The 27,494-nt window shown below is 50.9% G+C and overlaps 3 protein-coding genes across 5 annotated transcripts; 2 read left to right on the top strand and 1 right to left on the bottom strand.

The window, feature by feature from the left end:
- Positions 1-371: 371 nt before the first annotated feature.
- On the bottom strand, positions 372-2,333 carry SAT2 (spermidine/spermine N1-acetyltransferase family member 2). Of its 3 annotated transcripts, XM_060081690.1 has the most exons (7): positions 2,040-2,333; positions 1,818-1,869; positions 1,578-1,661; positions 1,377-1,478; positions 1,194-1,234; positions 949-1,060; positions 372-864 (listed from the first exon to the last, which is right to left on the bottom strand). In XM_060081690.1, exons 1-7 carry the CDS (start codon positions 2,103-2,105, stop codon positions 815-817), a joined length of 507 nt encoding a protein of 168 aa, XP_059937673.1. In that variant the 5' UTR covers positions 2,106-2,333; the 3' UTR covers positions 372-814. The 3 variants fall into 3 exon arrangements, with proteins under 3 accessions (XP_059937673.1, XP_059937672.1, XP_059937674.1); XM_060081689.1 differs by having other exon boundaries at positions 372-1,060; XM_060081691.1 differs by lacking the exon at positions 1,578-1,661 and having other exon boundaries at positions 372-1,060.
- Positions 2,334-2,641: 308 nt separating this feature from the next.
- Positions 2,642-8,021, top strand: SHBG (sex hormone binding globulin). Its single transcript, XM_060082791.1, has 10 exons — positions 2,642-2,721; positions 3,401-3,557; positions 3,723-3,812; positions 4,880-5,069; positions 5,978-6,138; positions 6,337-6,533; positions 6,650-6,786; positions 7,187-7,269; positions 7,501-7,619; positions 7,873-8,021. Exons 2-10 carry the CDS (start codon positions 3,436-3,438, stop codon positions 8,019-8,021), a joined length of 1,248 nt encoding a protein of 415 aa, XP_059938774.1. The 5' UTR covers positions 2,642-2,721; positions 3,401-3,435.
- Positions 8,022-16,330: 8,309 nt separating this feature from the next.
- On the top strand, positions 16,331-21,163 carry ATP1B2 (ATPase Na+/K+ transporting subunit beta 2). The gene is made up of 7 exons (XM_060081998.1): positions 16,331-16,442; positions 18,224-18,352; positions 19,295-19,399; positions 19,510-19,715; positions 19,954-20,010; positions 20,793-20,891; positions 20,999-21,163. The coding sequence occupies exons 1-7, from the start codon at positions 16,331-16,333 to the stop codon at positions 21,161-21,163; spliced, it is 873 nt and encodes a 290-aa protein (XP_059937981.1).
- Positions 21,164-27,494: the final 6,331 nt, after the last annotated feature.

Raw genomic sequence — 27,494 nt, 5'->3', positions numbered from 1 at the left:
AAATGAAAAAACAGGCTGCAAAAGAGTTGATCCCATAAATCCCCACACACTTAACTAATTATATGTATATATGTACATTGAAAAAATCTAAAGAATCAATACCAAAGGGTTAAGAGTAGAGATGTAAGTAAGGTTATGGATTTTATTTTAATATGTCCCTTCAAACTTCTCTACAACAAACCTGCATTACTTGTATAATAAAATATTATGAAAGTAGGAAATGAACCTGTTTCCCTTCTTGTCTCCATGGGTCCTAAAGGTTTGTTTTGGTTCTGCTGAACTGAAAATAAAGGCTTTGTGACTTTTGAAAAAGAAAAAGCACTCGCTAGCTGAGCGGATTTTTTAAAAAGTTGGGGCCAGTGGTCCTTCCCAGTGTCCCTAAAATGTCGCCACCAGGTGGCAGCCTGCTCCATCTGTTGAGTCGGTGGGCCTGCCTCAGTCTCGGATTCCACACAGCCCAGTCCAGACACTGGAGGCCTTTGTCTGGGTCCCAAACCTGACCAACAAGCCTGATATATATGCTAGAGGCCAGAGCCAATACTCTGGTCCATTGTGGGTGAAAGTCATCTTAGGCCCACTTTTATCCCCAGGAGCAACATCCACTGACCAGAAAACACTGAGGAAGGGTCGTAATAGCTGAAGCTTGTCACATCCTCAATTCCTCCACCCAACACCACATCAACACATGGGAATTCTCATTTATTTTTCACCCTTAACAAGGAGGTGGGAAGGTTTGCCTCTTCCTCACCTCTGTTCTTTCCATCTGGGAATATTCACTTCCAACCCTCCTTCCCTTCCTTCAGGGAAGACTTGGTCAGTGGAGACAGTCTCTGAGGACTGCTTGAGCTGGTGGGGATGAAGAAGCTGAAATAGAGATCCCCAAGGGATGGCGTCACTTTCCTGCCAACTCCCTCATCGCCTCTCCTTCAAAGCGAAAGCAGTGCCAACCTTCAGCTTCCGTCAGATCTTGGGCTCCTAGGGCCTTATACAAGTCCATAGCCCCCTTGTTCCAGTCTAGGACTGCCAGGCGGAGCTGGGAGCAGCCCTTATCCAGGGCCACCTGTGGGAGAAGACACCACTCACTTTCCTGGGTCAAAAAGGAAAAGATTTTCTCGCCCTCCATTCAACCCAGGTGCCTCCCATACAGCTTTGCTTTGCCAGGGCCCAGCTTGTAGCCCCATCCCTCTCCTCACCTCAGCCACTTTTCTGATTATTTTGGAGCCAATCCCCTGACCTGATGTGGGGAGAAAAAGGCAAAAAGAGGGATTGTCTGAGTTGAAGGGGATCAGAAAAGACCATAGGCTAGGATTAAGAGGCAAGGGATGGTGGTCCAGTCTATGGGTTGCTTTTCTCCCATCCCGGCCTCTGCCCAGTACCCCGATACTCTGGCTTCACGTAGATGTCTTCCAGATAAATGTTTCGTCCCTTCCATGTGCTGTAGATGAAGTAGTATAGCCCATAGCCCACCACACAGGGCCCTGAGAGAGAAAAAAAGAAGGGTCAGGCCGCTGGGCACCTGGGGAAGAGACCTTTGAGGCTGACTGGAGAGGGCACCTCTGAGATCAGGGTGCTCTTACCCTGTGGCTCCCCGGGGGCAGGAAGAATCTCTGCTACCAAACAGTGATAGAAAGGATTCTCTCCAAAGCCATCTGCTCTCAGGGCTGCAGAGATCAGAGTTGTGACAAAGAGATAGAGAAAGAAGGCCTGGGTGTGTGCCCAGTCTGGAGTTACTGCCTGGGAGCCCATCCGTCACTTCCACCCCAGCCTCCGTCACTTCCACCCCAGCGTCCGTCAGGACTCAGGTGTTGGGCCCGTACCTTCTTCACTGATCTTCACCTGGTCTGAGAGTTTCTCGTACTCAGCGAGTTCCTACAGCGTGCGGACAGAGGCTAGATTAAGGCAGGAGGGCCTCACTGCTCCCTAAGCAGGAGCCCTGGGCGCGCTCCTCCCTCTGCTCCCACCTCCTCCTTCCCGTCCCCACTCCAGCTGCGCCGCTCTGACCCCCTCTGGGACCCCGGTTTCCGGCCCGCAGCCCTCACCCGAATCAGCCTCAGGATATTTCCACAGTCTCCCTCCTTGGCTTCTCGGATCAGCACGGAAGCCATCCCGATCTCCACCGTCTGGAACCGAAGTCCAGGATCCCCACTTCCGTTCTGCAGGACCGGGCGAAGAGCAACGGGGACCCTTTAAGGGGCCTCCAAATTCGGATCCCGGAAAGCCGGGGGAGTGGTGGGGAGTGAGGTGGTGGGGGCGCCACGGGCTGGGAAGCAGAAGCCCGATTCCGGCTGCGGCTGCCGCGGGGCGGAGAGAGTGGTGGGACTAACGGTCCTCACGGCCTGGTAGCCCCTAATTTCGGGCCCCTCCAGCGCGCACCTGCCAGCCAATCAGCTTGCAGAGCAGGAATGTCCCCGCCCCCCGCGCCCCCCACCCCACCCCCAGCTCTGCCCCTATGGCCGGGTCTCTTGACTGCACTCCCCGCAGGGGTCAAGGCTGGACTGCCGAGGCTTCCTCGTTGTTGTTATATGGGTGTTCCAGCCTCCGTTGGAGAAACCCCACGGCTCAAAAGATACCTCCTTCTTTCACTGAAGTGTGCAGTGATACCTGCTCTACCCTTCACCCCAACTCACCCATTCCAGCCCATCCAGACTCGGGGTGAGCCCCAAGACCTCCAGCTCTACTGGCTCAAAGTGTTACTCCTCTTGGGGGCATTTGTATTTTAAGGTGGGTCAGGGAGAGGGTGATGAATTTCTACTGGTAAATGGTTAGGCCTTGTAGTCCACGGCTAAGAGACGATAATGGGGGAGAGGGACCAGGACTCTTAGTATCCACTGAATCACACTCAGAGACAATACCTCCCTATGCCGCAAGCCTCAGAAGCCTGGGAAAGGGAGGAGCTCAGAGCAGATACCAGGCACTGTGCCTGTATCATCTCGATTCATCCTCATTCACAGTAACTCGGGAAAGTAAGTATTTTTCACATTTTGCAGACAAGGACACTAAAGCACACAGGTAGGGTGACTTGCCCACAGTCCCCCAGCTAGCATTTGGGATTCCATGTCTCAGCTCTAGGCCTTATGGAGGATGCTACTTGGGGATCCGGGCATGTCTGTTTCTAGATCTCATGTTTGTCCTCAAGGCAGCCTCCGTAGGTGGGCAGAAGGCTTGGAGGACCCAGGTCAGGCTCTAGAAGGAGAGGGGAAGTGAGGTGTCCTCTCCCAGCTCAGAAACTTTCTCAGCAGTGGGGGAGGGTAGTGGAGGAACTCTGTCCCTCACTCCATTTGTCCTCAGAGGGGCCGTAGGGTCAGTGGCCCTGTCTCCTGCCTCCCTTCTTCCCCAGGGGCAACCTTTAACCCTCCACCAACCATGTGTGACACTGCCTGCCCCCACGCATTCTCCTCAGAGTTGTCTGAGACGCAGAGAGGACCGCGACTCATTATGGAGAGCGGAGGTCCACTGGCCACACGGCATGGGCTGCAGCTGCTGCTGCCGCTGCTGCTGCTACTGCTGCTTCCCAGCCATGAAGGACGGGCCGTGAGACATACTCTCCCCAGACAGGTGCAGGAGCAGGACAGGGTGCTAAGCCCTGTGTGTGTTTAAGTGAGCTACACTTTAGCTCTGCTCTCTTCCTTTCTTTCCTCCTCTGGCCTTGTAGCAGTGCTTCTCCCTCCTGTCTGTCTCTGGCACGTCTTATTTCAACCTGTTTATTTTTCTCTCTGGCGGAGGACTCAGGACTGGCCTGCTCTGCACCTCAGCAATGGCCCTGGACAAGAACCTGTAACCATCATGACCTTTAACCTCACCAAGATCATAAAGTATGGGGTTGACCTAATTCTTTGACCTAGTCCCCTCTCTCCATCAGCTCCTCTCTTGTTTTTTTTTTTTTTTTGCTTTATTTAATTGAAGTATATTTGATTTACAATGTTGTGTTAGTTTCTGGGGTACAGCAAAGTCATTGAATTTTATATATATATGTATTTATGATACATATTATATATATATTCTTTTTCAGGTTCTTTTGCATTATGGTTTATTACAAGATATTGAATATAGTTTCCTGTGCTATACAGTAGGACCTTGTTGCTTATCTTTTTTTTTTTCCAAAAATATTCTTTATTGAGGTCATTGCTCCTAAAACAGAAGCAAAAAGCAGAGCTCAAACTTGGTAGTAAGAAGTGATTAAAAAAAAAAAGATGATAAAATATAAGCTGGCACATTTCAAGGAATAAGCAACAGAAGTTGCTTATCTATTTTATATATAGTAGTTTGTATCTGTTAATCCAAACTCCCAATGTATCCCTCCCCACCTTCCCCTTTGGTAGCCATGAGTTTGTTTTTTAGGTCTGTGAGTCTGTTTGTTTTGCAAATAAGTTCATTTGTATCCATTTTTAAATTCCACTTGTAAGTGATAGCATATGGTATTTTGTCTTTGTCTGATTACTTCACTTAGTATGATAATCTCTAGGTCCATCCATGTTGCTGCAAATGGCATTGTTTCATTCTTAAATATTTATTTATTTGGCTGTGCCGGGTCTTAGTTGCAGCATGTGGGATCTAGTTCCCTGACCAGGGATCGAACCCAGGCCCCCTGCACTGGGAGCTTGGAGTCTTAACCACTGGACCACCAAGGAAGTCCTTGTTTCATTCTTTTTCATGGCGGAGTAATATTCCATTGCATATATGTACCACATCTTCTTTATCTAGTCATCTATTGGTGGACCTTTAGGTTGCTTCCATGTCTTAGCTATTATAAACAGTGCACCAGCCCCGCTCTTTTCCCTGTCTCCCTGTCCTTCTCTCTCCCTGAACTCCACTTCCCTCAACCTCACATCTATGCTCAAAGAGCACACCCCATACACAGTCTTTCCTTCTTTCCTTCCAGAACCATCTCCTCCTTTGAGTTTCGGACCTGGGATCCAGAGGGAGTGATTTTTTATGGTGATACCAACCCAGAGGATGACTGGTTTGTGCTAGGACTTCGGGATGGCAGGCCTGAGATCCAGCTTCATAATCACTGGGCCCAACTTACAGTGGGCGCTGGACCCCGGCTGGACAATGGGAGGTGGTACCAGGTAATCCAGATCTGGTCCTGAGGGAGGGGTGTCTTGAGCTGGTGTGAGGAAGGGAATGGAACCAAGTTATTGGGCATCCCTTTACCATTGTCATCTCATTGAATCCACACAAAAGCCCCATGAAATTGCTTTTTTTTTTTTGGCCACACCGCTTGGCATGCGGGATCTTAGTTCCCTGACCAGGGATCAAACCCGTGCCCCCCACAGTGGAAGTGCAGAGTCTTTTTTTTTTTAATATAATTTTTTTTTTTTTTTTTTGGCTGCATTGGGTCTTTGTTGCGGTGCGCGGGCTTCTCATTGCGGTGGCTTCTCTTGTTGCGGAGCACGGGCTCTAGGCGTGCGGGCTTCAGTAGTTGTGGCACACGGGCTCAGTAGCTGTGGCTCATGGGCTCTAGAGCACAGGCTCAGTAGTTGTGGCACATGAGCTTAGTTTCTCCGAGACACGTGGGATCTTCCTGGACCAGGAATCAAACCCGTGTCCTCTAGCATTGACAGGCAGATTCTGAACCACTGCACCACCAGGGAAGTCCCAGAATCGCAGAGTCTTAACCACTAGACCGCCAGGGAAGTCCCAGAAGTTGCTGTTCTTGTCCCCATTTTTTCAGAAGGGAGTTCTGAGGCTTAGTTAGTATGTAAGTGACAAGTCCAGAGTGAGCTGGGGATGCCAGCTGACTCTTCAAGTACGTGTTCTTTCTGCCATACTAGACTGCCTCTGGTAGGTTCAAGTCTTTTTTCGTAGATGGTTGTACAGCAGTTAGTTGTGATTTTGGCGTCTTCATGAGAGGAGGTGAGCTCAAGTCCTTCTACTCTGCCATCTTCAGTATGGCATTTTCTAGACTGCCTCTGAAGAAAGTGGTAGAGGCAGGCCCCAGGAACCTCTGATTCTTCTTCTCTTTTTCTTCTTGCAGATGGAAGTTAAGATCCATGTGGATTCTGTGATGCTGGGGCTGGATGGGGAGGAGGTGCTGCATCTGAGACAGGTCTCTGGGCCACTGGTGAACAAACCCCAGCCCACCATGAGGATTGCTCTGGGGGTGCTGCTCTTCCCTGCCTCTAAACTTGGTTGCCGGTAACTGCGTCACAGGAGCAGGAACCATGACCAAAGCTCATAAAGCATTGCTGGCTGGGTGGCCATGGGGGTCTAAGTCCACACTTCAAGGAGGGGGTATGGGGTGAGAGCTGCATGGGGGAGGCCAAATGCTTGCGTCTTGGAGGGGAATAAACAGGGTGGGAGTCTGGGACTGGGGCTCAGATATCCTGATTCCAGCATCCCCTGCATCTTCCCTTCCCCCTACGGGCTCCAGCTGGTCCCTGACCTGGATGGCTGCCTGCGCCGGAATGACTGGCTGGACCAGCAGGCCCAGACCTCAGCATCTGTCCCCACTAGTCTCAGAAGCTGTGCTGTAGAGTCTCAACCTGGGATATTCTTCCCGCCAGGGACTGGTGCAGAATTCAGTCTCCAAGGTAAAGGTTATTTCCCCCTCCATGGCCAGCTCTGTGTCCACTTCCCTCCAGCACTAGCCCTTTCCCTCCATGAACCCCCAGCCTTCAGACCTCAGGAGGATCATTTCTCCCCCCAGACATTCCCCGGCCTCATGTAGAGCCCTGGGCCTTCTCCTTGGACCTGGGACTCCAGCTAGCAGCAGGCTCAGGCCACCTCCTTGCCCTTGGGACCCCAGAAAACCCTTTTTGGCTCAGCCTCCACCTCCGAGATCAAGTAAGAGGGGGATGCTGCCTGTATTCAGTGGAGCCCGGGAGCAGTGGGAGAAAGGGGGACTCTAAAATGTCAACATTACAAAAAAATAAAGAAATAAAAATAAAATAAAATGTCAATATTACGATGGTTTAAGGGTTGGGGTGGGCGGGCAGAGACACACATTAAAGCTGCCCACAGCAAACAGTGACTTCTGTTAGATTATATATTTACCTGGGGAGGGTGTGGTTTTATAGAAGGCCAAGCCAGGAGAGTTAAGGCAGGATGGAGGTGGTGGGAACGGCCAGTAGATAGACTGCATGGCTAAGAGACGGAATTAAGGCAGCCAGGGGTGGAGCCACACGGAGCAGATGCAGTTCATTCTTTCCTCCCCAACTTATGTCCCTTCCCACACACTCTGCAGAAAGTGGTGCTGTCTTCTGTGTCAGGGCCAGGGCTGGATCTGCCCCTCATCTTGGGGATCACTCTTCAGCTGAAGCTGACTGTGTCCAGGGTGGTTTTTTTTTTTTTTTTTTTTTTGCCGTACGCGGGCCTCTCACTGTTGTGGCCTCTCCCGTTGCGGAGCACAGGCTCCGGATGCGCAGGCTCAGCAGCCATGGCTCACGGGCCCAGCCGCTCCGCGGCATATGGGATCCTCCCAGACCGGGGCACGAACCCGTATCCCCTGCATCGGCAGGCGGACTCTCAACCACTGCGCCACCAGGGAGGCCCCTCCAGGGTGGTTTTGAACCAGGGGACAAAGAAGGAGATTCTTGCTCTGCCCCCCATGGACCCTGACTCCCTCCTCAACCTCTGGGCCCAGACACAGGGGCGTCTCTTCCTGGGGGCTTTGCCAGGTAACAAAGTGATGTTGAAGTTTCTCAGCACACCATGGGAAACAGCTAAGGGGAGGGGAAGAGGTGGGAAGGGATGCATTTTTAGAGGAAGGAAATCTCTGCGAGGGAAGAGGAGAAGGCCACAAGAAGAGAGAGGATAAGGGGACAGTGGGAGGAAGTGCTTTAAAAAATTTAGGTTAGAGGACTGGAAAAGTGGGGAGGAGCTTCTGGACCCCGGCCACCCTAATGCCCCCTCCATACTACCTCGCTCTAGGAGAGGCCTCTTCTGCATCCTTTTGCTTGGATGGCCTTTGGGCCCAAGGCCAGAGGCTGGACATGGACCGGGCCCTGAGCAGAAGCCAGGACATCTGGACTCACAGCTGCCCCCAGAACCCAGGCAATGGCACTGACACTACCCGTTAAATCCCCACCTAAGAACCTCCTTTGAATGTCACTCATTCATTTATTTAACAAATATTTACTGTGCATCTGCAATGTACCAGGCACTGTGCTGAGCATCGGGTTGCACTGTTGAGCAAAACTTACCCTGCTTCGGGACTTCCCTAGTGCCAGTGGTTAAGACTCCGAGCTCCCGGGCTTCCCTGGTGGCGCAGTGGTTGAGAGTCTGCCTGCCGATGCAGGGGACACGGGTTCTTGCCCCGGTCCGGGAAGATCCCACATGCCGTGGAGCGGCTGGGCCCGTGAGCCATGGCCGCTGAGCCTGCGCGTCCGGAGCCTGTGCTCTGCAACGGGAGAGGCCCGCGTATCGCAAAAAAAAAAAAAAAAAAAAAAAAAAAAGACTCCGAGCTCCCAATGCAGGGGCCCTGGATTCGATCCCTGGTCGGGGAACTGAGATCCTGCATGCCGCACATTGTGGCCAAACAAAACAAAACAAAAAACTAACCCTGCTTCCTGCCCTCTCGGTGCTTGTGATCCCCTGGGGGAGGCAGGCATCCATCAAAGACTAACAAGTGAGTGGATAATTGGAAACTCTGATATGTGCCATAAAGGAGCAGTCAGGGTACTGAGAAAGCTTGAAGGCCAGTGGCCTTGACCTAGGCGGGGGATCAAGGAAGGCTTCCTGAGGAAGTGGTGACTTCTTAGGCTGAGATCCCAGCAACAGCACCCACAGACACACACACCCCAGATGCGAGTCACTTCCTGGGAGCCAGCAGCCCACCTCCTCCCCCAGAAGCTGCTGCCTTGGGGCTTTAGCTTTGTTCCTCTGGGGCTGGTCCCCAGAAATCAGGAGGGAAGGGAAGAGATGGGCTTTTGTTGTCCTTTAGACAGGCCACTGCTATCCAAGAAAGGAGCAGCAGGGGGCGTGAGTGGGTCATAGAGAGATGGAGGCCTTTGGGAAAAGGGGTGGAGGCAGCAGGGAGAAAGCAAAGGGGGGGAGAGCAGAGGGAGAAGGCTGCCTCTATCTCTCCTCATCTCGACCCACTAACCGCATTCCCAGACGAATTTGTCTTTACTCCATTAAACAGGAACTGGTTTGTGCTGGTCCCAGCTGGAAAGAACAGACAGAGTCAGGAATATCTCTGCCCTCAAAGAATATATGGTGACTCAGCCTCCAGACCTCTGGAGAACCCTGGTGCCCCATCTCCTCCCTGGGGTACCCTCCTGCCTCAGCCCCAGCTCCCTGGAAAACTTCATGCCCATCCCCCATCTCCAGACCCCATGGGGATCCCAGTGTCCCAGCTTCCTAGGTTACGAGGATCTTCCTACCAGTAACCCAGGCAACAGGGTGAGTCACTCATTGGACCTGCTGTCCCCCTTCTACAAGGATTAGCCAGGACCTAAGTGACCCCAGAGTCTCTGGGTTGGAAGACACATCCTAGGCCCCTCCTTGGACCCCCACAATCAAGTTTGCAAGTCTATGGCTGCCTCCTTCCAGTCAGAGTGTTTTGCAGGAGAGTCCTCAGCATGTCCAGAGAGCCCAAATTCAACTCTGGTTCCCTGGGCAATGTTCAGGGTCAGCCTGGGCCACTTGAATAAGTTCATTCAACTGATATTTACTGAGCACCTACTGTGTGCCAGGCACTGTTCTAGACACTGAGAATGCATTGATGAAAAGGATAGACACAATCCCTGTGCTTACGAAGTTCACAGTATAAGAGAGGAGACAGCCAGATAGTCCATAAACAAAAATAAATAAGCAAGGTCATTTCAGATAGTGGTTGTCTCTATAAAGGGAATAAAATCCTGTAGTAGAATCAAGGGTGGTAGGGGAGGGGCAGCATTAGCTGGGTGATCAGGGAAGGCCTCTCTGAGGCAGTGTCACTTGAGCAGAGACCTGAATAGAAACCTGAAAAGAAACCAGTCCTATGGGGGTCTCGGGTATGAGCAAGCCAGTGGGGAGAGAGGCTCAAGGGCTTGAACACACCTGGTCCCCACCAAGGGGGTTGTTCTGAGTGGCAACTTCCTGGCCTTGTGTCCCTGAGGAATCTCCCAAGGGCTAGCTTTTTTCTCCTCCCTCTACCCCATCCTGTCCAGGACACTGTGCTCCCAACCTCTCTTTCTCCAGCCTGCCCTAGATTCCAAGATTCCTGATTACCATCCAGAGCTGTCTACACTCTTTCATTAAGACTGACTCTGCTTTTACACAGACTCTGCCAGGCTCCCACCAAGGGCACCGACAATGCCAGCCCCGTGTCCCCTGCCTCTCCCACACCCCTAAAAACCATTCTGGAGCTTGACAGCATATGCTGTAGTCTCCAAGCCTGGTCTACTCACTCACTCCACCCTGTGTGTTACCTTTCTCTTCCCTTCCCTCCTTCCTTCTCTCTCTCTCTCTCTCTCTCTCTCTCCCTCCCTCTTTCTTTCTATCAACTAACATTTATTGGACCCTGACAGTATGCCAAGCACTGTGTTAGGTACTCCATAGGGACTCCAGACATGAATAAGACTTGGTCCTGGCCCTGGAGAACAGGGGTCTGGGGAGAGAGATAGATATGTAAAATGATTTAATAGGGATCTCTTAGGAAGTGCCAGGAACTTGAACAAATGACTAAACCTCTTTACCTTTCAGTTTCCCCATCTACAAAATGGGCAAGTCACCTTACTCAGGGTTGCCAGGAGGGTTTGGTGGAATCATGTAAGTCAGATGTGTAGCACAGTGCTTGGCATATAGAAAGTGCTCCCTGTATGAGAGATGTTGCTCTTGTTTATATCATTAGCCTCCTGCATAGTTCTTGAAATATAAGTCTGAGCCTGCCGGGTATGGAAGATAAGGAAGGGTGTGTGATGTGGCTGAACTGGGGGCAGGCTGAGATGGAATGAGGGAAGACTGGGAAGGCTCCTTGGGCCACGGGGTGAGAGGCCTTGTATGTCCTGCTGAGGAGTTGGGGCTTGATCTAGTCAGTACAGGAACATCTGTGTTTCTTTTCTTTTTTTTAAATTGTGGTAAAATACACATAACATAAAATTTACCATCTTAACCAATTTTTTGAGAAATTTACAATTTAATCAAGATATATTGAATACATGGATGAAATGAAAAGCCAACAGATAAAAAACATTTATATATTAGTTCCAGGTGGCATGGTTTAAAGTCAGGCTAAGTCTTTAACGGTTACAGAATACAAATATATACCTTCATAATATCACACATACCTTCACCACATAAAACAAAGACACTCTAGGCCATGACACAGACCATGATAAATTGCAAGAAAGGAGAGGTGTTATAATAGTAAGTTCAAGCCAGTCAGTTTTCCTCAGTCTTTTACCATCTTAACCTTTTTTATTTTTTATATTTTTGCGGTACGCAGGCCTCTCACTGTTGTGGTCTCTCCCGTCGCGGAGCACAGGCTCCAGACGCGCAGGCTCAGCGACCATGGCCCACGGGGCCAGCCGCTCCGCGGCATGTGGGATCTTAGCGGAACGGGGCATGAACCCGTGTCCCCTGCATCAGCAGGCGGACTCTCAACCACTGCGCCACCAGGGAAGCCCTTCATCTTAACCATTTTTAAGTGTCCAGTTCAGTGTCATTAAGCTTCATGATGTTGTGCAACTATCACCACCATCCATCTCCAGAACTCTTCATCTTGTAAAACTGAAAGTCTGTACCCATTAAATAATAACCCGCTACATTTCCTCCCACTGCCCCCACCCCCACCCCGCCATATCTGTGTTTTGGAGCTCTCTTCTTTCCTTGTTCTTGTCTCTACAAAGACCCATCTTGCTGGGAACCCAAACAGCTGAGTCCCTGGGATTTGGTTGGTAGGGGGAAGGGAATCATTGGGCACAGACCTAAGACAGGCTCTGGGTATGGGAGAGGGGGTGTGGGAGCTCTTATTCCCTTCCTCTTTTCTGGAGATGCTGGAGGGAGGGCTGTGTTCCGGAAAGAGGTTGGAGGTTTGTAATGGCTCTTTGCCCCCTCACTCCTGCCTCAGCTTGTTTCCCTGTGAACATCAATGCTGCACGGAGTAGAGTGTTCTTTCCTCCCTACCCACAGCCCTCCTCATGCTGACCCTCACCTTTAGGAGAAGGCATGGAAAGGAGCAACACTATCTCAGCCTTACCCCAGAACTGCCCTAAATGTACAGAAGACATTCATTCTTTCTTTTCCAAGTGAGCCTGGGGTACAGGGCAGAGACTGAACCAACAGTCTGGAGGCCATCTGCAGGCCTGTGTTTGCCAGGCTGTGTGTGTTGAGGGTAAGATCCAGGCCTCATCTCTCCAGATTGAGAATGGCCCATTTCTGTGCTCCTTAACTGATGAAGGAAAAGGCAAGTTGCTTCCCTGAGGTTTCTCGTACAAGGAGCCATTCCATGTTTAAGCCCAATTCAGCAACCAGGCATTATCTTCAGTAGCTCTGTGGGTTGCTTGGGTATGGAGGATATATAGAAAGCCTTGCTCTGAAAGAGCTTACAATCTAGCTGAAAAGATAAAATACAAGAGTTTTCAGCCCAGTTGCTCAAGACAAAAACCTAGGCACTAGCCGTGGTCATCATTCTACTTCCTAAATAGATTCTGAACCCATCCTCTTGTCTCCATCTGCAAAGCTGCTGCCCTGGTCCAGGCCATCCATATCTCCCACCCAGACTGCTGCAAAGCCCCGTTACCTGGTCTCCTCGCTTCCCATGGTCCACCCTCACACGGCAGCCGTGGTGATTTTCATTAAATTTAATCATGTCGATCCCTTGCTTAAAACCGTAGAATTAAGACTTCCCTGGCGCTCCAGTGGTTAAGACTCTGTGCTTCTACTGCAGGGGACATGGGTTCGATGCCTGGTCGGGAAACTAAGATCTCATGTGCTGCACAGTGTGGCCAAACAAACAAATAAACAACAACAAAAAACCCACAGAAAAATTCAAATTGTTTCTGTGATGGTTGGATTAAAATCCAAACTACTCCCTTTGGCATACAAGGACCTGCATGATTTGGCCTCTGCCTACCTCTCAGATCTCTTGCTGTACGAATCTTGCTGTCCCTCCTTCAAGTCCAGCCTTTGCACTCACCCTTCCCTCCACCTGGAAAGCTCTTCCCTTACATGTCCCTATGGCTCCTTTGGGTTACTTGGGGCAATTAAAAATTATCTCCTCAGTAAGGCCATCCATGCCCATGCAGGCACTCCAGCACATCACCCTGTTTTATTTTTTTCTGCATAATGTTAACATTATTTGTTTGTTTTTATTGTTTATTGGAATGGGAGTCCCAGGAGCACAAGGACCAAAATAGTGCCTGGCTCTAAGCAAATGCTCATTAGGTACACATTGAATGAATGAATGGGAGTCGGGGCTGGACTCTGAAGGGTGGGCAGTCTTCCAGGATGCAGAAATGAAATGGACAAAGGTGTAAAGTCAAGAGTAAGCACAGCCTGTCCCAGGAGTGGCGGGCTCAGCTACAGCAGAGGACTAGTTGGGGCCTAATGGCAAAGGAGGTTGGGGATACAGACTGGGTCTAGATATGGAGTACCCTGAAGGTTAGACTGAAGAATCAGGACTGCATCCTGCAGGGTCACAGGAAGCCACCGAAGAACTTTGAGCTGAGGGGTGGCCTAATTAAAACTGTATTTTGAGAAAATTAATCCAGAGTCTGCTGCAGAAGGGACTGAAGTAAGACCAGCTGCATAATTTGTGGGACCCAGTGCAATATGAAAATGTGGAATTCCTTGTTCAAGAAGCAGTAAAAGAGCTTCCCTGGTGGCGCAGTGGTTGAGAGTCCGCCTGCCAATGCGGAGGACACGGGTTCGTGCCCCGGTCTGGGAAGATCCCACATGCCGTGGAGCGGCTGGGCCCGTGAGCCGTGGCCGCTGAGCCTGCGCGTCCGGAGCCTGTGCTCCGCAACGGGAGAGGCCACAACAGTGAGAGGCCCGTGTACCGAAAAAAAAAAAAAAAGCAGGAAAAAAAGTGTCGTTGGGGTGTTAAAATATAAAATATTTTCCTTTCTTCCATGGTTCTTCTCTCGACTTTTCATGGTATTTTAAATTTATTTAATGTTATTCTAGATAAAGAAAATAACATTTTGGGGACTTCCCTGGTAGTCTAGTGGTTAAGAATCCGCCTTCCAATGCTGCGGACTCAGGTTCGATCCCTGGTCAGGGAACTAAGATCCCACATGCCGCAGGGCAACTAAGCCCATGTGCCGCAACTACTGAGCCTGCGTGCTCTGGAGCCCGCGCGCCACAACCAGAGAGCCTGCGCACCACAACTAAGAACCAACGCAGCCAAAATAAATAAATATTTTTTAAAAAGAAAATAACATTAAAAAAATAAATTTATTTATTTATTTTTGGCTACGTTGGGTCTTCATTGCTGCACACGGGCTTTCTCTCTAGTTGCGGCGAGCAGGGGCTACTCTTCGTTGCGGTACGTGGGCTTCTTGTTGTGGTGGTTTCTCTTGTTGTGGAGCACGGGCTCTAGGCAGGTGGGCTTCAGTAGTTGTGGCACACGGGCCCTAGAGTGCAGGCTCAGTAGTTGTGAGCACGGGCTTAGTTGCTCTGAGACATGTGGGACCTTCCCGGACCAGGGCTCGATCCTGTGTCCCGTGCGTTGGCAGGCGGATTCTTAACCACTGCACCACCAAGGAAGTCCCAGATAATAATTCTTAACAGGAGGTCTTTGGAGGCCCATGTACCTCCCTACTAGACTGTGGGTCTCTGGAGCCCTGTGAGAACCATGACTTTACCTCCCCAGCGCTGGGTTGCACAAGGTCTCTAGTAGGTGCTCAATAAATGTTTGTTGACCCAAATGGGCAAATGAGAAGGGGAGTTCAGACATGGGGGTGGGAGGAGGCAGAACACCTAAGCAGATGGGGCTCCAGGGCTGGGGTCTCAGGGCAGTATTGGGGGCTGGGAATGTGGTGTTGGAAGGGCTTTTTTGTCCCCCTAATATTTACTTGGTCGCATCAGGTCTTAGTTGTAGCAGGCTGGCTCCTTAGTTGCGGCATGCACGTGGGATCTAGTTCCCTGACCGGGGATGGAACCAGGGCCCCCAGCATTGGGAGCGCAGTGTCTTAACCACTGCGCCACCAGTGAAGTCCCTGGAAGGGTTTCATGAGGGATGTGGTGGGAAGGCAGGGAAGCCCCCAGGCTTGGGGAGAACCAGGTGGTGGGAGAAGCGGCAGTGGGACTGGAGAAGGAGGGGGATTGGTAGCAGTTCCCATAAGGGGAATTTCCCTCCTGTGGTGGCCTCTATTGATCTCTTTGAGGATTGTTCTAGCTTCCAGCCTGGCTGGTGTAGTACCTCAGCTGGTCTCTTCGATCTGTTTTTCTTGATCTCTGGCTCCTTCTCTATTCGTCTCACATTCTGCCCCGTCTCCTGGATCTTAGTCTCTTTCTAACTCCCTGCCTGAGATGGGGCCCCCACCTCAGCATATATCTGCTTTCCTCTCTGTCTTCTGTGTCTCTCGGGGGTTATCTTTCCCTCTACTCCGCCCGGACACGCCCTCTATCCTCTCCACTCACCCAGATCTAGTCCAGTACCTGGGGTGTGGGTAAGGGAGAGACCTCTATGTCCTGAAGAGGCGTCAGGGGGGCGGGCCCAATCCCTTTCTCCAAATTTGCATATGCATGAAGTCGCCCAGGCCAGCAGCGAGGAGGCGGGGCCTCTGGGGGGGTGGAAAGGGGGCGGGCACCCCCGGAGCCGCGGAGTATATAGACTGCGCGCCGCGGCTGCCGGCCCCGCACTGCTGAAGAGCGGAGCCTCCGCCCGGGGGACCCCTATCCCTGCCTGTTCCCCACAACTGCGCGTCCCCACCCCACCCCACCTCCGCGGCCGAGCCACCGCTGGTGTGGCGGTCTCCGATCGGCAGAAGAGCCTTGAACGGTCACCCGACCCCCCTCCACAGCCTCTTTGCATCTCGGATTTCGGGGCGGCCCCCTCCCCCACCTCTCCCTGCCTCTTTGCACCCCGATTTTTTTATGCCCTTCTCTCGGGTTTTGCAGCCGTCTATTTTTGCATCCCTTTTCGTTTTGCTTCTGGGAGGTTTGGAAGGTGAAGCTGCGTTCGCACCCCTTCCCCTTTTTATCCTCCCCTGCTCGGACAACCCCCCTTTTCATTGCGGGGGGGGCTAGGTTCTGTGCATCCTACGCCGCGCAGCCAGCACCCCGCAACGTGTGGCCCTGCGCCCCGGAATTTGCAGCAGCTGCATATCTGAGGGGGGTCTCCCTCGCCCCCGCTGCCTTTGCTTCCCGCGCGTTCTGGTGCGTGAGGGGGCTTCACGCGCCGCACCCCGGCTTCTCCGTAGCCCCCCGCCCCGCGCGGGACTCGCCCCCCGCCGTCAAGATGGTCATTCAGAAAGAGAAGAAGAGCTGCGGGCAGGTGGTTGAGGAGTGGAAGGAGTTCGTGTGGAACCCGAGGACGCACCAGTTCATGGGCCGCACCGGGACCAGCTGGGGTATGCGGGGCCGGCCGCGCGAGGGGTTGGGGGTCCTCCGGGCGACGCCCCGGGGACACGAGGTCCCGCCGGCGCAGCCCCAGCTCCCTTCCCGGGTCCCCGACGTCCGGCCCCCCTGCCGGGCTCTGGGCTGGGAGGGCGCCGAATCGCCGGTCTAATCTCCCTGGCTGGCCGCTGCGGAGGCGGAGAAAGTAGGTCACTGCCGCCTTCCCGCCCCCCGCGGAGCCCCCTCGCTCGGGGGGTCGCGGGCTCTGAGCGCGTGTCCGCGCCGCGGCGCTCGCGCTCGCTGTCGGGGGCCGGTCAGCCCCGCACAGTCACCGCCCTTCCCCAGAAGAGAGACCCTTCCCTCCCTCTGACTCTAACTAGCTAGCCAGCCCCGTCTATTTTTAGCTCGAGCCCACCCCTTGGACCCTGGGAACGTTCATGAGCGGGCGGGCCTTGGAGAGGTGGGGAGTGTGTTGGAGGGGGTTCTTCACAGCGGAAGTTGTCTGTGTCCTACTACCGGGTGTTTTGGAGCCTTCTGTGACTGCTTGGCGGGCGGGGGGCTGTTGCGCCGGGGTGACATTGGGAGGTTTTCGGGGCTGGGTGTTCGGCTCAGATGTCGCAGGCGGAGGGAGTGGTCACTAGTGGTGAGACATGTACATCATCTGGCCCAGTGTGTCTGTGGGCTTACGGGGCTTGGCTCCTTCCCCACCCATACCTTGGCACCACTGGGGAGGCGTGGAGGGAGTTGCGTCTGGTTGAGGGTCCCGTGCTGGGCATAGGGGCCAGTGAGGGGTGGAATTCTTCCGAAAGGGAGAATCGAGGGATGTCGAAGCACAGGAGACATTGTGTGACACAGCTTACAGTTCATCCACACTAATTGAACGCGGTCCCCATTAGCCCAGCCACTTGGGGCACTTGAGGTGGGTCCGATGCAGTCCTTGCTGCAGGAAATTTGAAGTCCACTCCCTGGGACTGGAGGGATCCACGAGTGCTTGGGAGAATCTGAGAAGGCTTCTTGAGTGAAGTGTCTTCTGAGATGGAAGGACTGGGGGTCTGGGGTGGTGGAAACAGCAGGTACTCACACTAGGCTGAGGAGCGACGGAGTGACGTGTCACATCCACCAAGGACCAGCTCTATGCCTGAAAGGCTATTGGAGGTCTACGTTTACTCCTGCCTCTGCCCTGGGTGCTGTGTATGAATTGGGGGGTAGGTGACTGTTGAAGGTTCTGGACAGCTGTCTCTGAGAGACTTTGTAGCTTGGCAGGAGCCTCATTCAAGGTTTGGCTTTTGTGGGGCTCTGAGAGAGAGACTTTGCTATTTGAGTGTGGGCATCCACGCCCTGAGGGATGGGGTAAGAGTTTGGCTGTGAATTGGGGCCAATGCCAGCTTGAAAGTCATTGTGCTAGACAGCTTCAAGCAGGAGTACCGATACAGTGGTATCAGATGTTGTGCCTTTTCAGGGCCACGAAGGTTGAGGAGTTGAGAACGTAATTTGTGGCAAAATGACTGCGGCCTATACTATGAGTTGTGCCAGCAACAAGAGTTTAGGTCTCTTGTGGCTTCCACAAGGTCAGGCTTCACTGTGCTGTGGGACCAGGAAGGGTTGGGAGTCATGGCTGGAAGCCAGACACAACTGCCGTTTTTCAGCTTGTCTCCTTCTGCTTCCAGGGGAAGGCTTCCCAAGGCTCTGCGATCCATTCCTGTGCAGAACCTCTGAGTGGGAGAGGGGTGTGTGGGGATAGGTCAGGTCATCGAGGGAGACCTGGAACCTGCTGACCCTGTTTCCTCCTCCTTAGCCTTTATCCTCCTCTTCTACCTCGTCTTCTATGGCTTCCTCACCGCCATGTTCACCCTCACCATGTGGGTGATGCTGCAGACGGTCTCTGACCATACCCCCAAGTACCAGGACCGACTGGCCACACCGGGTGAGTGATGAGGCTCCCCCACCAGCCACTCTAACTGCTCTTGTGCCCCCAGGTATCCAAAAGGAACTCACAGGCTGTCAGCTCTTCTCAGAGGTTTGGTTCTGATGATCCAGTCACCATGTGCTGGGGAGTTCTTTTTTTTTTTTAATTATTTATTTTATTTTTGGCTGCTTTGAGTCTTCATTGCCCAAGCAGGCTTTCTCTAGTTGTGGCGAGTGGGGGCTACTCTTCATTGTGGTGTGCGGGCTTCTCATTGCGGTGGCTTCTCTTGTTGTGGGACACGGGCTCTAGGCTTGTGGGCTTCAGTAGTTGTGGCACACGGGCTCAGTAGTTGTGGCTCGCAGGCTCTAGAGCGCAGGCTCGGTAGTTGTGGCGCACGGGCTTAGTTGCTCTGCGGCATGTGGGATCTTCCCGGACCAGGGCTTGAACCCATGTCCCCTGCATTGGCAGGAGGATTCTTTTTTTTTTTTTTTTTTTTTTGTGGTATGCGGGCCTCTCACTGTTGTGGCCTCCCCCGTTGCAGAGCACAGGCTCCGGATGCGCAGGCTCCGGATGCGCAGGCCCAGCGGCCATGGCTCACGGGCCCAGCCGCTCCGCGGCATATGGGATCCTCCCAGACCGGGGCACGAACCCGTATCCCCTGCATCGGCAGGCGGACTCTCAACCACTGCGCCACCAGGGAGGCCCCGGCAGGAGGATTCTTAACCACTGAGCCACCAGGGAAGCCCTGGGGAATTCTTGAAGTCTGCCTTCCCATTTCCCACAGCTGAGAGCTCTGTGATCTGGGGAGGTGGCAGATGTTCACAGGAGATCTCCCTCCCGGGAAGACGATCTCGGATCTTCACCTGTCCCTCACCCTGATGTTCTCTATGTCCATCTTTTTCCTTCTGTGTGTGATCCCTCATCTTATATATACCCCTCACTCTCGCCTTTGTTGACTAGGCTTGATGATTCGCCCTAAGACTGAGAACCTAGATGTCATTGTCAATGTCAGTGACACTGAAAGCTGGGACCAGCATGTTCAGAAGCTCAACAAATTCCTGGAGCGTGAGTATGGGGCTGGTGATGTGGCTGTGCAGGATCTCGGGGCAGGGGACTGGGGACCCTGGGAGCAGAACATGAGGCCTGTGACTCTCCCCCCCCTCCCCACCCCGTAGCTTACAATGACTCCATCCAAGCCCAAAAGAATGATGTCTGCCTCCCTGGGCGCTATTACGAACAACCAGATAACGGAGTTCTCAACTACCCGAAACGTGCCTGCCAGTTCAACCGGACCCAGCTGGGCGACTGCTCTGGCATTGGGGACCCCACCCACTATGGTTACAGCACAGGACAGCCCTGTGTCTTCATCAAGATGAACCGGGTACTCATGACCTTAGTTCCCAGGGGAAACGGAGGAGGGAGCTGGGGCTACCATCTGCTGGCAGTTGCTTTCTTTTGCTGGGGCTCTTGGGCTTCGGGGAGATTTTTAGACATTTGAATGGCTGAGAGAACAAGAGAAATGGGGCCATTGGAGGCTGAGATCGTGGTTGGAAGGCTGGATACTTGTGTCTTTGACAACTTCTTTCTTTAACCCTCACGACTGACTCTCCCCACTCCAGGTCATCAACTTCTACGCAGGAGCAAACCAGAGCATGAATGTTACCTGTGTGGGGAAGGTGAGTTTGTCGGGCGTTGTGCACCTGTTTGTCCTTCATGGTTTCCATGTCATTCACTCATCTCTCCCTATCTTCTTTGCTCCCAGAGGCTCCATCACTCTAGGGACAAGGGGGTAAGAGTGGGCTCCAGTATGGCTCAAACGCCAAGGGGCTGCCACCCCTCTTGCTTCTCTCTAGGATGCAGAAGTCTGCTCTTTTGTGTGGATAGACACCCCCTTCCTGACTCCACCCAAAGCCCTGCTTCTGGCTTCTCTCCCTAACCCTTCCATGTTCTCCTCTATTCCCTGACCATGTCTTCTGCTCTCCATCCCATGTCTCTCCTATCCCTCAGTTATCTTTAGGTATCTGGTAGCTGCTGATCTGGAGGCACCACCTGCCACCACTAAGTTGTCCTTGGAACCCTGCTCCCCCCACCTCTGTCCTCTCTAGGAACTTCCTGCCCCTCTTCATTCATCCCCCTCCTTGTTCCCTACTGAGCCCTTACTCATTTATCTGTTCTCTCTTGGCTCCGCTCCAGAAACCGATTCCTGAGGATGGGGTAAGAATTTGGGGTGGGAGGGCAGTAGGAGGCTTCAGGCTCATTAGCGTCCTGGAGGCCTTCCCAGTTTGATGGAAGAGATGGGACACCCGCTCCTGTGCACACGCAAACACACCAGCCTCCGCGCTCAAGGGATACGGATATGAGACAGAATAATTTGGGGGTCAAGGAGGAACAAAGGGAAGTCCGGCGAGCGTCTGGGTTCCCTCACATGCTCTCCCCCACCCTCCTGCGCCCCCCACAGCGAGATGAAGATGCTGAGAATCTCGGCAACTTCGTCATGTTCCCTGCGAACGGCAACATCGACCTCATGTACTTCCCCTACTACGGCAAGAAGTTCCACGTAAGTCCCGTGGGAGGCCGGGTGCTGGCGCCTGCAGGGGAGCGGGGCCCTGGGGAGGAGGCCGAGTTGCCGCGGGCCTGGAGCCTCGCTCTCCTCCTCTGGCCCAGGTGAACTACACGCAGCCCCTGGTGGCCGTGAAGTTCCTGAATGTGACTCCCAACGTGGAGGTGAACGTGGAGTGCCGCGTCAACGCCGCCAACATCGCCACTGACGACGAGCGCGACAAGTTTGCTGGGCGCGTGGCCTTCAAACTTCGCATCAACAAAACCTGAGGCCCCTTCCTCCCGCCCCCACCTCTTTCCTACGGATGCTTCTGGAATATCCCTGACCCTGCCTGATCCCTCCCTCACCCACCCCAAAGGTATTTTTTATAACAGAGCTCTGGCTTGTCTGAGTCCCTTTTCCTTTACTTCTGAACCTGGCCTGATGTCTGTCGTGATTCCCTGGCTACCCACATTTTCCACCATCTTCTTCCCACCCTAGCTCAGTCAGAGACAGGGAGATGGGACCCCAAGACGGTCACAGAGGAGTTGGGAGCCTTTCTAGTCCTGGTGTAGCTGTGAGTGGGGTGTCCTCACAGCTCCCCACCTGTCCTGCCCTCTTATCCCCTGAGAGCTATAGAAAATGCCCACCCACCCACCTATACACACATTTCATTTCACCCCTTACTTCCACACACTAAGGTGGCGCTCAATTCTGTTTTTTAAATTGAAGGAGGATTGACTTACACCACTACGTTAATTCCAGGTGCACAGCATAGGGGTTTAATATTTCTGTACATTAGAGTGGTCACCAGTGTGGCCCTCTATCCCTCCATTCCAGCTCAGCTGCTGTCACCTTCCTCTGTTTTCCACACCTTCTGCCTGTCTACAGCAGTCGCTGTCTCAGTGGCTTTTGACTTGTCTGGCTCCTCTGGCCGGTCTTTGCCCACTTCTCCATCCCCATTCCCTCCACTGAAAGGGAGACTGTTTGTAATTGAGGACAAGGTGGCTCTGTGGCCTTTTCCCTCTTTCCTGGCACATCTGGCTTCTCACCCCACGTTGACTACGTGAGCTGGGAATGAGGGTCTGAAGGAGAAGTCCATGTTGGTTCTTGAAAATTCTCTTCTGGTCCCTCCTGTCACCCAACTAGGCACTCAGAGGGGCGGGGTTGACCTAGGCTGAATGTCCACTTTGTTTTTGCTGATGGCTCCCTTCCCCCTGTTCGCTTTCCCAGAATATCCTGCAAGTTCCACTTCCCAGGCGCCCTGGGGGAGGGGCAGCCATTTTGGCTAGGTCCCCAGTGGCCACCTTGGAAACGTCAGCTGGCTATGGGACTATTCCACCTCCTTCCTCTGGGCCCAGATATGCCCCCGCCATTCTCCCTCTGGCTGCTCTTAGCAAGTTATCAACTAATCACTAACTCCTTCCCTTTTCTCTGCATGCCAGCCTGAAAATTGCAAATACCTCCTCCATCTAAGGCTCTGAATTTCTTGGCTCCGTCTCCTTCAGACCCCTTTGCCTTCTTAAACAACCCCATAGTGCCCATAGAATGTTAAATGAGGGACTGCCTGTGATCTTGAGTTATAGAGGCATTTTAACTCTTTCTTTTCCCACGTCCTTCACTTCCTCACCTCTGACTTCCTTTTTTTTTGATGCTGCAGCTTCCACACCCCACCCACAGATGGACTCTCTCCCCTGTTTTTCTCTCACTGGATCTGAGTCTCTTCCCTTTGGGTCCCCATGTTTTCCTGCACTCCCCTCACCCCAGTGGTCTCTCTCTGCAGTTATTTAATGCCTGTGTCAGATCTACTGTAAAAAGAGGATAAAGTACAATAAAATGAGAGCAATTATATATATAAATATATATCATACAGGGAGCCCTGTGTACAGGTTGTTCCTTTCTGAGCATTTGGAAGAGCCCTGGTAAGGGCGTGGGGGTGGATTTGGGTGACCCAGGAGTTACCCAGCCCTTGGGGGCCCCCTCCCCAGTTTTGATCTCTTCCAACCAGTGTCCAAGTGTCTACCTCCTAGATTGCTCCATCACGTATACTATCTTGAGATCACTCAATACAAGACAGGCAAGAAGCCTACATCCTTTTCTACAGCAATACTTACAAAGTGCCTACTATGTGCATTCTAGGCACCAGGAAGACACACTTATGAAAGAGGCGAGTTCCTGCCCCCAAGGAGCTCCCCAGTTTAACAGGAGAGGGGAGGAGCACACGAGAAACTCTCAAACCAGGTAGACCTAAATGTATTTCCAGGAAGGGGAGAAAGCTGGTGAGGACAAAATTCAGAGTGGTCACCCACTCCCTGTGGGGGCTTCGAAGGGCTTAAAGGATGTGGTGGTTTTAGGGGGAGAGACTAGCATCAGCAAATGCCCAGAGACGGGTGAGGAAAATTGATCAGAAGAAACAGATCTCAAAACAATATGAACCGTAGGAGCCCAGTTTTGTGCATAAAAAAAGTACACACACAAGCATAGAAAAAAAGGATGGATGAGTTTATACCACAGTGTTGATTGTGGTATTTGTGGATGGCTTTATAGCTAATTTTTATTTTCTTGGGGCTTATTTGTTTTTGTTTGCAATGAGTTCCTCAATATTTGCCTTGGAAAATAACTTTATTACTTATGCATACACATATATACACAGTTTTATCATGAATGCATAGTATACACACACACACACACAGAGGGATTGCTGGGTTTTGGTCATTGTTACACCAAAATTAGATCATATTATACACAATTCTGTGCATCTCACTGTGTTCACTCAGTTTCACCTGGCCTGGTAGACCTCTAATTCTTTTTTTTTAATGGCTGCATAATATTTTTTTCTGTTGGGTCGTTCTTCCCTTGTTAATTTGTTAGAGCTCCTTGACAGTTGTAGATATAAACTGTTTTATGCATTATAGAATTTCCCCCAATCGATTGTTTGCCTCTTGAGTTTGTGGTTTCTTTTACTGTTAAAAGTGGTTTCTGGGCTTCCCTGGTGGCGCAGTGGTTGAGAGTCCGCCTGCCGATGCAGGGGACACGGGTTCGTGCCCCGGTCCGGGAAGATCCCACATGCCGCGGAGCGGCTGGGCCCGTGAGCCATGCATGGCCGCTGAGCCTGTGCGTCCGGAGCCTGTGCTCTGCAACGGGAGAGGCCACAAAAGTGAGAGGCCCGCGTACCGCAAAAAAAAAAAAAGAAAAGTGGTTTCTTTTCCGGTTTTGTTTTTGTTTTTTTTTTTGGCCACACCTCCTGGCTTGTGGAATCTTAGTTCTCCCGAGCAGGGATTGAACTCAGGCCCTCGACAGTGTAAGCGCAAAGTCCTAACCACTGGACCGCCAGGGAATTCCTGGTTAGTTTTTCATATAGTCAAATGTGCTTTAGTTGTTCTTTTGCACTTTCTGGGTTTCCAGTCAGTAGTGTATACTCGTTTTGTAAATTTTTTTGACAGGATTTTATTTCAATTTTTACATTCACCTTAATTCATTTGGCCTATTTTTTAAAAAATTAAACTGACTTTATTTATTTTTGGCCGTGCCTCTCGGCTTGCAGGATCTTCCCTGACCAGGGATCAAACCCGGGCCCCCTGCGGTGGAAGCACGGAGTCCTAACCACTGGACCACAAGGAATTCCCATATTTGGTCTATTTTTGTTTCTTTTTGTGTGTGGTGTGAATGAGGAGTCTGGTTTAATTTTATTTTTTAGTTGTGTCCGCTTCATTTAAAAAATATCCTTAATTTACCCCCATTGAATTGAAATGCCAACTTTGGTTGTATAATACATTTTGCTGTATGCTGAGATCTACTTCTGGATTCATTACTGGCTTGTCTACCACTCCATACACCAAGCCATACTGATCTGATTCCAGTAGTTTTATAGTATGTTTTCTGATATCTAGCAAGGCAAGTAAGGCTCCGCCCATTCCTTTTTAAAAACAGCTATTGGCTATTTTGGGGCACTTATTCTTCTCTATAATTTTTTATAAAAATAAGTAAATTTATTTATTTATTTTTGGTTGCATTGGGTCTTCATTGCTGTGCGCAGGCTTTCTTTAGTTGCATCAAGCAGGTCTACTCTTCGTTGTGGTGTGCAGGCTTCTCATTGCAGTGGCTTCTTTTGTTGCGGAGCACGGGCTCCAGGTGCACGGGCTTCAGTAGGTGTGGCACATGGGCTCAGTAGTTGTGGCTCACAGGCTCTAGAGCGCAGGCTCAATAGTTGTGGCACGTGGGCTTAGTTGCTCCACGGCATGTGGGATCTTCCGGGACCAGGGATTGAACCCCTGTCCCCTGCATTGGCAGGCGGATTCTTAAACACTGTGCTACCAGGGAAGTCCCACTTTTGTTATTATTTTGAATGGAATATTTTTCATTCTTTTTTCCTCAGTGCTTTTGCAAGAAGATAAAAATTTTTTTCTATCTACTATCCATCTGCCTTATTGAATTCTCTTAATTACATCATCTATTATTAACTAAGAAGTTAGTTTTTAGGTACATGATCATACGATCAAAAAGGCAAACAGGGGCTTCCCTGGTGGCACAGTGGTTGAGTCTGCCTGCTGATGCAGGGGACGCTGGTTCGTGCCCTGGTCTGGGAAGATTCCGCAAGCTGCGGAGTGGCTGGGCCCGTGAGCCATGGCCACTGGGCCTGCGCGTCTGGAGCCTGTGCTCCACAGCGGGAGAGGCCACAGCAGTGAGAGGCCCGCGTACCGGAAAAAAAAAAAAAAAGGCAAAGAGATTTATTTTTTTAACCAATGTTTTGTTTTCTTTTTTTTTTTAAATCCTCTTGAGTGTTCTAAAACCATTATTAGTGGGCATTCCTATATAGTTCATAATTTAAGTTTAAATTATCTTAGTCTTTAACCATTAGGATAATACCAGTATTCCATTACTATTTTTTTTAAACATAAAACAGATCGTGTCACATTCTGCTTAATACCATTTAATGGACTCCCACTGCTTTTATTTAAAAAAATTATTATTATTATTTTTTAATGTATCTAAATTTTTGGCTGCGTTGGGTCTTTGTTGCTATGCACAGGCTTTCTCTAGTTGTGGAGAGTGGGGGCTACTCTTTGTTGCGGCGTACGGGCTTCTCATTGCGGTGGATTCTCTTGTTGCAGAGCATGGGCTCTAGGCGTGCAGGCTTCAGTAGCTGCAGCACACGGGCTCAGTAGTTGTGGCTCACGGGCTCTAGAGCACAGGCTCAATAGTTGTGGCGCATGGGCTTAGTTGCTCCACAGCATGTAGGATCTTCCTGGTCCAGGGCTCAAACCCGTGTCCCCTGCATTGGCAGGCGGATTCTTAACCACTGTGCCACCAGGAAAGCCCGCTCCATTACTATTTTAATTAAGGTTTTTTTTTTTTTGAAGGAGTGGCTGCTGAAATTTAATCAAATTCCTTTCAGCATGTTGATATGATATTTTTCTTCCTTAATTTGTTTTTCTTAATTTATTTATTTTACTTATTTATTTTTGGCTGCATTGGGTCTTCGTTGCTGTGCGTGGGCTTTTCTCTAGTTGCAGCGAGCAGGGGCTACTCTTCGTTGCGGTACACGGGCTTCTCATTGCGGTGGCTTCTCTTGCTGCAGAGCACGAGCTCTAGGCACGTGGGCTTCAGTAGTTGTGGCATGTGGGCTCAATAGTTGTGTCTCGTGGGCTCTAGAGCGCAGGCTCAGTAGTTGTGGCACACGGGCTTAGTTGCTCCGCAGCATGTGGGATCTTCCCGGACCACGGCTCGAACCTGTGTCCCCTGCATTGGCAGGCGGATTCTCAACCACTGTGCCACCAGGGAAGCCCACTCCATTACTATTTTAATTAAGTGTTTTGTTTTGTTTTTTAAAGGAGTAGCTGCTGAAATTTAATCAAATTCCTTTCAGCATCTGTTGATATGATCATATTTTTCTTCCTTAATTTGTTAATGTAATGAATAATGTTGATAGATTCTCTGTTAAACCAACTTTATGCTCCTGGAATAAGCCCTACTTGGTTATAGTGTTAATACTCTTTTGATTCATCAATGTATTCTGATACTACTTAGAGATCTTGTATCTCTATAAGTTAATTTGGCTTCTAGTTTTTTAGTATCTTGATCAGGTTTTAATATTAATAAAACCACAATAATTTTACATGAATTGGAGATTCCACTCTTCCTATGGTCTGGAATAGTTTAAATAATATTGGATCAATTGGCCCTCGCTTTTTTTTTCCCTCAGTTAAGCTCGAGTTTTTCTTTTCTTTTAAAGTGTATTTTTTTTAAAGCCCTGCTTTTGAATCTATCCTTTCAACCAAGATTGCTTTCTCTTTCAGTAATTATATCTTTAATTTTTAGGATGCATGCTAGGTTGCTTTCTTTTTCTTTTCTTTTTTTAAATAGTGAAAACATTTATGGCTTGACATTTTCCTCATTATACAACTTCTGCTGGGTGTTATAGATTTGGGGACCCCTGTGTTCCTGAAGTCAAGGAGGTAAGTTTTTTTTTTTTTAAGGAGGTAAGTTTTTAAAATTATTCCAAATCTTAGTGGGACAGGACTTGAGCTCTCTGAGCCTGAGGGCAGGGGCCATGTCTGCCACAGGCCCCCACAGCCTAGAACAGTCCTGGGCACAGAGTAAAGCAACAATCAATGAATATCT

The sequence above is a fragment of the Mesoplodon densirostris genome, chromosome 18 (genome assembly GCF_025265405.1).
Source record: "Mesoplodon densirostris isolate mMesDen1 chromosome 18, mMesDen1 primary haplotype, whole genome shotgun sequence".
In the NCBI taxonomy this organism is placed as follows: domain Eukaryota; kingdom Metazoa; phylum Chordata; class Mammalia; order Artiodactyla; family Ziphiidae; genus Mesoplodon; species Mesoplodon densirostris.
The sequence above is the reverse complement of the archived record's forward strand: the minus strand, read 5'-3'. Positions and strand labels throughout refer to the sequence as shown.